Source organism: Chenopodium album, chromosome 9 (assembly GCF_948465745.1).
Source record: "Chenopodium album chromosome 9, dcCheAlbu1.1, whole genome shotgun sequence".
NCBI classification, from domain to species: Eukaryota; Viridiplantae; Streptophyta; class Magnoliopsida; order Caryophyllales; family Amaranthaceae; genus Chenopodium; species Chenopodium album.
In genome coordinates, this window is record NC_137842.1 from 58,780,890 (window position 1) to 58,790,932 (window position 10,043).

Consider the following 10,043-nt stretch of genomic DNA (forward strand, 5'->3'; position numbering starts at 1 on the left):
GATTGGAAGAAGAGAAGCTTGAATCAAAGTTGCTCTCCCAGCCAACGACAAGGTCTTTGCTTTCCAACCAGCTAGCTTTGCATTAACCTTGTTTAGCAAATATTGGTAGTCTTCTTTGGATGTTCTTCCATTAATAATCGGGACTCCCAAATACTTCCCTAGATCCTCCGTCTCCTCCATGCCGAGGCAATTACACACACCATCACGGATATCAGAATGCACATTAGTCGAGAAAAATACTCTCGGTTTTTCTACGCTCACCTTGCTGACAGAGGCACCCTCAGTATGAATGTAAGATTAGTGATCAAGCATATTTATAGTACAAAAACTTTTGCATTGTGTGTTTATTTATTTTTTTCTTATTTTGATACTCTGTTTATTTTTGTGAAAAATAAAGGTCACTTTTTGGGTCACTTTTATGAAAAAGGTACTCCCTCCGTGTTTTTTAAAGTGTTACACTTACCAAATCCGGCCGTGTTTTAATAAGTATTACGCTTCCTTTTTTGGCAAAAAACTACATTAAAATATTAAATCTCTCTCCTCTCATGTTCCCCACCCAAACCCATTACTACTTATTTATTATATCTCTCCTCTCACATTTATTACTTTTCATTAAACTATTAACCTCACTATCTTTCTTTTACAATTTTTTAATACTCCAACTACCTCACTTACCTCTTATTTTATTTAAGTCAATTAAATTGCCTAAAACTATGTGTCGGTCAAACTGTAACACTTAAAAACGGAGGGAGTAACTCTTGTGAAAATATAGGTCACTTTTGTAAAAAAAAAAGAGTCACTTTTGTAAAAAAAAAAGTCACTTTTGTAAGAAAAAAAAGGTCATTTTTCGTAAAATGTTAGATGTACAATACAATTATTGTAAACCGGGGGCATGCAAAAGTTATTTTATAAATATCGGAGAGTCCAATACTATTAGGAATTGAGTTGGGCAATATCAATATGTTGTTCTATTAGGTGAACCGCCTTAATATTTATTTTATATTGTTTGGAGGCTATTTTTCTTATTGCATTGTCTTTCTCGTTGAAAGAAAATGACACATATTTATGAATACACTTCGTAATACTTTGTCTAGCTTGGTCTGACCAAATTGAAGGCCGGTGTGTTTGTAAAAAAAAAATAAAAAAATAAAAAAATAAAAAAAAAAAAGCCCGATGTGGAGTGAGAAAAAGAATTTAAAAATGAAAAAAAAATTAAAGATAATAAAATCTCGAGCATGCTCAGATATATACTCTCCTATAGAGAATTAGAGATGACCAGGTTGTGCTATTTGGACTTCACATGAGCTGCTTATGCGTGGTAATGTAGGCAGGTGATTTTTATGTATTTATTAAATTATTTACCCCCTCCTAATGTAGACTGCTGACTTTTATATCCTATGTGTCTGTTGTGATGAACATTCAAGCGCTTGAGTTTGTAAGGGAAAAAAAAAAATTGTATTTCATGACCTCCATGATTATATTAGTGGATTTTAATGGGGATGCCCCAATTTCTCACGGTGAGAAATAAATTTTGTTTTTCAAATGATATTTTCGTAAATAAACCAATAATTTTATTCAACTTTATTCTTTTGTGGAGCCCACAATAATAAAAAAGTTATTGATTTATTCACGAAAATGCCACTTTTTTTTTTTTTTTTTATAATAATAATATTAACAACAAACGTATTCAGTCAAAATTCCAAAGGGCGGAACTTAGTGGATCAATTAGAGCATGTAATTAATTGTTCTATAAATATTTTTTTCCCTTGTATAATTTTTGTTTATTGATTTCATATCTTTTGGTCACAGGATTTTTGTAATAATAATAGAGAACGTAACAAAAAGACAGCAACAAAGAGAAGTCTAATGAGAAGTCCAAGTTGCCATCCAATATTTTGTTTTGATTTGGTAGAGCAAATTACCAATTCCTTCTCACAAAAAAATAAGCTTGGAGAGGGAGGCTTTAAACCTGTCTACCAAATTCAGTAATTTGCTTGGCAACTGAATTGTTTAATTTATGAAGGTGCTGGCACAAACAAGTGTACAACATAGGTAATATCAGACACTGATCTGATACTGACTTGAAGAGGAAAAGTGGATGATCAATTTTATGTTAGCGAACATCCTTATTAAGCGGACTGCAAATCTCTAAATCGTTCTCGTAAGGTATTGTGAATTCTACCTCCGTTTCATATTTTTTGCAACTTAGGTTTTACTTTAAATTTGTTGTACAATTTTTTATTATTCTGTGAAATACTTCCCAGGGATTGTTGGATACTGGAGAAGAGATAGTAGTGAAAAGGCTTTCAAGAAAATCAAGACAAGGATTGAATGAGTTTAAGAATGAAGCTTTATTTAGGATTTTTTGTGAAAAACTACCTTTTATATACAACTTTTTGTGAAAAACTACCTTTTAAAAAAAATGTTGTAAATGACTACCTCTTTTTTAAAAAATGTTGTAAATGACTACCACTTGCCGGAATCTGGCCGTTGACTCACTTTTCCAGCGTTGACCACCCCATGTGGCGGCCTTTTCTCATTTTTGACCACCCTCACCCCCCTCCTCCTCCATTTTCTAGTTTTCGAGCACCCATACCCCTTCGCCGTCACCTTCCCCTCCCTTGTCCAGTTTCCGACCACCCCTACACACTTTCGACTGCCGCGCTTGTTGCCCCTCCGCCTCCCTTTTCCAATTTCCGGCCATCCCCCACCCCTTGCTGCGCTCCTTTCCCCTAGCCCTCCTTAACCCTTATTGCAGCCCTAGCCTCAAACAAATTATCAATTTCCGGGCACTCCCCTCCCTACCCCCACTTCCATTGAACCCGGTAGCCCTTTCCTTGCACTAGTAGAAAAATGTACATTTGCGTCGCCATATTTGCGTCACTCATTCTAAGGAGCGAAGCAAATGTTTTATTTTACCTTCCTTTTAAATTATTTGCGTCGCATATTATTTAAGAAGCGACGCAAAACTCAAGTGCATTTCAGCTTTCTATCATTTGCGTCGCTCCTATTTATTAAAGCGACACAATTAATAAACTTATTTGCGTCACTCATTAGTTAGCAAGCGACGCAAATAAGTGATTAAGTAAATTGCGTCACTCTTTTACTAATGAGTGACGCATATGTACATTGTACAACATTATGAACAAGGTTATTTGCGTCGCTTTTTTATAATAAAGTGACGCAAATAACTCTTTCGGCTTTAGGTTTTTCTGCGTTTTTTACCTTAGTTTTTCATCAGGTACCTACATTCACTATACAAAAAGAAAAAAAAAACAAGAGTTCTTAAATTCCAGCGAATTTCTACAGCAAAACACCCACAAATTTGTCTCTGAAATCCAACAAATTCGGCCAAAAACTTGCGTTTCCCCAGCAAATTTAACATCTGAAATCGCAGTGATGTCGAAGACCCATAATCGGCTGCAAATCCGAGCAATTTCGAGCAAAAATTTAGACCAAAAACCCTAAGAAATTCGAAGCCTTAAACCCAGAAAAATTGATTGTTTCCGACCAAAAATCCCCCATTTCGAGCAAAAAATCAACTCAAAAGCATACAAATTCGAACCCTAAAAGCCCCAAAAAATTCAATTTCGGTCTTCAAGTTCGATTGGGGGATTTCGTGGGGGGATTTCTAGGGTTTTTGGCAGCGACGCAATATACCCTAAGAAATTCGTCCCATTTCAGTCATAAATAATTTTTGTTCGAATTTCAGTCAAGAAATTACAGCAACAATAGGTTAAGTCAAGAAATTACAGCAACAATAATTGTTTGAATTACGTCTTTTTCTGGGTTCAAGTCAAGAAATTACAGCAACAAAAATTCGAGCAATAACTGAAATTTTCGAGTGGAAGAATCGCTTAATTTCGCCCCAAAAAACCCGAGGAAGTTCAAGCAAATTACAGCAACAACAATTGAAGTTCGATTTCGGCTCGACATTGTTGAATTTTTGAAGTCAATTCCACCTATGGTAAGATTGCTTCTATTTATGTTCAATCTTTTCTTGGTTTAAGGCTTCGAATTCGGGGAAGATTAATAAGTGTGTTGAGTAAGCTTAATTTGCAAACTTTGGCTATTCTTACATGATTCATAATTATTGTGTCTCTGCTTGGTAATTTTGCAAACTTTGATTTAAGTTATTACTGCCTTAATCTATTCTAGTCTAGTACAAATGTACATTACTTGATGATTTAAGTTATTACTGCCTTAATTGCAATTAAAAAGTCCATTATGATCTCGGGTTTAGTCATTGAAGCATGCTGAACGAGCACTTCAGTCGAGTGATACATTGTTATGTCTATCTTAGTTGTAATTAGCCTAACAGATGATTAAGGTTTACGTGCTCGCATTTGTAAGCATCGAAAAGTCGATATCCATCATACATACTGTCATGCAGCTTGATTATTGCTGGCATGCTGTTCAACATACCTTAAGAGCATGGTTCAACCCCTGGCCTAAGATCTGCCTTTTGGTCCAAACTTAACTTTTCCGGCAGTTGGAAATTGAACCTTTTCTGAACTTGGACCACAACAAGCAATTCAAGAATTAACATGAAAATATAAATATAAATATAAATATAAATGGAAGTATAAAATGTCAGTGTAATCATTGAAGTGTAGCAAACTTAAAATTTACTGTAATGAAGCTTTAGGTGTCGGCTCCTGTAATGGTCTTCACATATTCATCAGTTCTGTAAGACCTTTTTGTTTTGCTGGTATTAGAAATTTAGTTTAAACCTTTATTGAAAAGGAGGCAATGTCAGTATTTCTTACTCAACTAATGTTATGACTATTTGGCTAATAATGAAAAATAGTGTAAATGTACTTTTTTAACTAGTGGTTTTTAGTGATGATGGTTTTTAACTTGTTTTTAAACCTAGTATCAAGTTTTCTTATCTGTTAAGCTACTTTTGAAGGCCTAAATCTGGAGGAAAAAACCCATAATTATTATTATTATTATTATTATTTTCAATTTTTTTTTTTTTTTTGTAAGTCTCAAGCATGAACAACTGTCATCTCCGATTCATTAAAATGGAGAATCCGTATGTTCCCTTGTAAATGGTTGAATAAAAGGAAGTTATTGTGAATCAAATGATCATTGATAAAACAATTAATACATATGAAATTATATAAGGGAATGGTGTTGTATGCATTGCTTTTTATCTTAGTCTAGGGCTACCGGGGTAGATTCTAAAACATTGCTAATTGCAGATCATTTGATCCTTACGCTTAAGTAAAAATTGATATGTACTGTAATACACTTTGGTTATGCATGACATATTCATCCTTTGTTACATTAATTCACTTATGATTCTAGTCTATTAGCCGCTTCATCTATATATACTGCTTGGTTAGTTCTCATCTAGAAATATTTTTTTCTTATTGATTTCTAAATTTTGGTTGGTTTAAATCTTGGCAGTACTTGGATGAAAACAAGTCTTTGATTCTGAAGATTGTGGAAAGCCAGAATTCGGGGAAGATTAATGAGTGTGCTGAGTAAGCTTTATTTGCAAACTTTGGCTATTCTTACATGATTCATAATTGTGTCTCTGCTTGGTAATTTTGCAAACTTTGGCTATTTCTCTCGTGCTCGCTCTTGTTCTATGAGATTTAGGATCACGAGCACACACGCAACTATGTTGGTTTAATATATGTAATTTTTTATGGCAGATTCTTAATTATGCGGAAGTGAATTCCACAAGTTGCTCGAGGTTCTGGTTGTGGACAAACGATTAAGGCGGTAGTACGCATACGAGATTGTCTTCACTTGTGGTATATATATCTGAACCATTCTTTGCAATATTAACTTATTTGTTCTGGTTGGTATAATGATTGTGAATTGTATGAGATTTTTAATTGTGATATAATTGATTAGAATTGCAATAATACTTGCATCATTGACTTAGATACCCGTTCAGGGCTTACTCATTAGGAGTAAGTCTTGAATAGTTCCCGGTTTGGGACTGTTCTTGAATGTTCTATCTCATTTAGGTGATAACTACTTGAATTGTTTTGGATCTAAGAAGATCATGGCTCACTATTTCCCGATTGTTCTCTGGGTACATATGTTGATAGCCGATTATCTACATTGTGTGCTTGGAGAACTATAGGGAAATGCTGCCGGATTTTCTTTAGAACCAAACTTTACAAGTAGTTATTAGTGAGATAGGACATTCAAGAATGGGTTAGGTTGGAATGATAAGGACCTTATTGGATCATCCGGAGTTGCATTTACATGATATAAACTTTGAATGAAAATGTTTGATGCCTTATATTCTTGTTTATGGTTAAGGAGCTATATATGTTACAAAATATACACATTATCTTAAAATTAATTTTGTTATTCAGTGGTTGAAAATGGATCGAAGTTGGATGTATGGTAAACGAAATTGTACAAGTTTTTTACGAGGAATTGAAGAGTTTAGCACTGTTGCCTTAAAACACCAAACAGAGAATAAATCAAAGAATATTCTTTGTCCTTGTTGTGACTGTAATAATTCGAGGGGATATCGTGATATAGTTGATATTAAAGATCATCTAATTCGTCGTGGGTTTAAAGAAAACTACACGAGGTGGACATGGCATGGTGAGAGCATATATATTGAGGCAAGTTCTAGTTATTGTCCAAGGGAAGATGAGAATCATTGTGATGATGATAATGACCCCCAAGGTGAGGATATCGATACAGCTGATGATATTGGTGTTGAAAGTGAGAGTGAAGTGGAGAAGGACAGGATAGATGAAATGATGCAAGATGTTGAAGACCATTTCACAGAGTGTCCCTGGACATATGATAGTATTTTGAGAGCTGTTGATGATGTCCATCAACTTCTCACAGGAGCTTGGCTGAATATTTCAGTTTTGCAAGTTTTTATGATGTAAGATATTCAAATTTCACTCTTCCCATATACTTATTTATTACCATTTATAATGTTATTACATGATATATATGTAGGGCCTTGAGTGACTTACTCGATACGGAGGAAGTGGCTTCCATTGGATTCATGTGTCCGGAAATGATTTCAGAAACCTATTTGCATAGTGATGCTGATCGTATCCTACTATACATGACACATGTGATGGAAAAACAAAAATCTAAGCAGTTCATCTTATGCCCATACCATGAAAAGTATAAACTTTGAACTTGTATTTATTTGAACTTTGCAAATTGTTGATATTATTTTACTCTTTTACAAATGTGTGTCTAATTTATTATGTAGGAATCATTGGGTTCTTTTGGTCTTATGCATGGCTAAGCGTGAAGTCATCATCTTTGATTCTTTGAGGCAGAAGCGAAATTTAGCAATTAAGTTTGCAATGACAAAGTAAGTCTAGTTTGTTATTAATGTCATGATTTTATGTGTGTAAGGGTAATATATATGTTATTTGTTTCAAATGTGTAGTGCTTTTCGAAGTTTTAAGGCATTAAGTGGACAATCTAGGGGAAGTAAATTGACATGGCATTTGGGACAGGTTACCTTAATTTCTTACCCTAACTTTTAGTTTCTTAATAATTGAAGTATAGTAATTTAATTCAACTTACAAATATATTACATGTAGTGTCCTCAACAATTGGGTGGACGTGAGTGTGGCTACTACGTCATGCGTTATATGTACGAAATACTTGAACATCACCATAGCAGTGAAGATCTTATTCAGGTATGAGTTGTCAAATATTTCATTTTTGTTTGATAAATACAATTTGATGTTAGCTACAATCTTGAATTAAAACTTTCCTCTTGTATATTTGTTGTGTTGATAGGATTTTTCAAGAACTACATCGTACACCGAGGAGGAGATAAATGAGATCCGAGATATTTGGGCAGAGTATTTTATATGTAATGTTGAACTTTAGATTTACCACTTAGCGCATGTTTGACTCTTGTTTTGGATTATAGGCTTGAAATAAAGTAATTTGGTTAATTGGTGTTGGGATGATGAGTATAATGTCTATGATATTGAGATGTAAATTATTGGACAAGTTGTTAATATAATGCCGTCATTCCCAATTTTATGGGTAGGCCAAATTACAAAGGAGACTCTGCCGAAATTTACATTTGCATTATTCAATAATATTGCATTTTAATTTCAATTATATTAGCGTTAGCATATTACTTTATACCTAGGAAAACAGGTACTACAAACATATACAAGGCAATTATATTATTATAATTAAAAAAAAAAAAAAATTCACCTCATTTGCGTCACTCATTAAACAAACAAGTGACGCAAATACAGCAGTTTTGTATATTGTCTACTTAGTCATTTGCGTCACTCCTATATAAACAAGTGACGCAAATAACAAAAAATAAGTTTATTGGAAGAGTCATTTGTGTCGCTTGTTTATAAAGGAGCGACGCAAATAACAAAAAAGTTTAACTGAAGAGTCATTTGCGTCGCTTGTTTATAAAGGGGCGACGCAAATGACTAAACATAAGTTTATCAGTAAAGTCATTTGCGTCGCTCTTTTATAAAGGAGTGACGCAAATAACAAAAAATAAGTTTATCTGAATAATTTGCATCGCTCCTTTATAAAAGAGTGACGCAAATAACAAAAAATAAGTTTGTCAGAAGAGTCATTTGCGTCGCTTATTTATAAAGGAGCGACACAAATGACAAAAAATAAGTTTATCAAAAAAGTCATTTGCGTCGCTTATTTATAAAGGAGCGACGCAAATGACAAAAAATAAGTTTATCAAAAAAGTCATTTGCGTCGCGCCTTTATAAAGGAGCGACGCAAATGACTCTTATTTGCGTCGCGCCTAGGAGCGACGCAAATGACTTAAAAGTCATTTGCGTCGCGAGCAGTTGCGTCGCTCATAGAAGCGACGCAAATACACTATAAATGAGCGACGCAAATAAGCCTTTTTCTACTAGTGTTGCCAACCCCCTTCAATTTACTACTCATCATTCCCCCGAACACCTCGAAACCCTTCCCCTTTCCCTCGATTCTTGATTTCCGACCAATCCCTCAAATAAATTATTAATTTTTAGTCAAATTTCATCCCACCCACGCATCAAAAACCCTCGAAATCCTGCCCACCATCCTTCGACCCCCTCAAAAACCAGACCGCCTTCCTTTCTTTTCCTTTCCTCAATTGAGGATTTATGATGTTGTTATTTGAGGGTCGCGGAATTGGAGAGCGATTGAGGGTTTGTGTTGGATTTGCCGGGGTTGGAGGCGGTTTCAAGTGGGGTTGGGTTGGTTTTGGGATGCGTGGGGGCGGTTGTAAGGGTGTTTTGAGGTGGGTTGAGGTGCTGTGGTGGTGGGGCGGTGGTCAAGATGGCGGCATTGCTGGTGGTGCATGCATTTTTTTTAAAAAAAAGAAAAAATAAGTAAAGGTCATGTGACCGGCACGTGGGTGGTCAACGCCGAAAAAGTGAGTCAACGGCCAGATTCCGGCAAGTGGTAGTCATTTACAACATTTTTTAAAAAAGAGGTAGTCATTTACAACATTTTTTTTAAAAGGTAGTTTTTCACAAAAAGTTGTATATAAAAGGTAGTTTTTCACAAAAAATCCCTTTATTTATTGCTAGACTTCAGCATAGCAATCTTGTGAGACTTATCAGATGCTGTGTTGAAGCAGAAGAAAGGATATTAATCCATGAATACATTCCTAATAAAAGCTTGGGCCGCTTCATATTTGGTTTGAATTTCTCTAGATTTCACGTCAATGCTTATTTTGTCACTTCCATTGAAAGTTTTTTATCTACATATTGAATAGTTAACTTTGTTCACTAAAAACTGTGTTTTTGATGTTTCTGTATATGAAATCATCACGTTAATTTACTGCACCCATCATTGGTAACACAATATTTAGAACAGTTTACACTCTTACAGTTCTGATATATTTGCAGATGAAACAAGCAACTTCATTTTGGATTGGACAAAGCGCTTTGAGATAATCAAGGGGATTGCATGTGGTCTACTTTATCTTCATGAAGACTCTAGATTAAGAATTGTTCATTGAGATCTTAAGGCAAGCAATGTGTTAATTAAATTTCAAATTTTGGCCTTGCTAGAAGTTTTGATGAAAACGACTATGA

At 34.7% G+C, this 10,043-nt stretch overlaps 1 protein-coding gene across 1 annotated transcript; it reads left to right on the plus strand.

Annotated features, from left to right (window-relative positions):
* Positions 1–216: 216 nt before the first annotated feature.
* LOC145557803 (uncharacterized) lies at positions 217–7,676 on the plus strand. Its single transcript, XM_081618982.1, has 7 exons — positions 217–291; positions 5,416–5,485; positions 6,667–6,874; positions 6,952–7,125; positions 7,217–7,321; positions 7,400–7,469; positions 7,557–7,676. Exons 1-7 carry the CDS (start codon positions 217–219, stop codon positions 7,659–7,661), a joined length of 807 nt encoding a protein of 268 aa, XP_081475108.1. The 3' UTR covers positions 7,662–7,676.
* Positions 7,677–10,043: the final 2,367 nt, after the last annotated feature.

Bases quoted from the DNA above. Each gene is read 5' to 3' on its own strand.
- LOC145557803 (XM_081618982.1), top strand. From the start codon at position 217: ATGCACATTAGTCGAGAAAAATACTCTCGGTTTTTCTACGCTCACCTT. The intron at 6,875-6,951 runs GTAAGATATTCA...ATATATATGTAG, and splicing joins GTTTTGCAAGTTTTTATGAT to GGCCTTGAGTGACTTACTCG. The intron at 7,470-7,556 runs GTTACCTTAATT...TATTACATGTAG, and splicing joins TGACATGGCATTTGGGACAG to TGTCCTCAACAATTGGGTGG.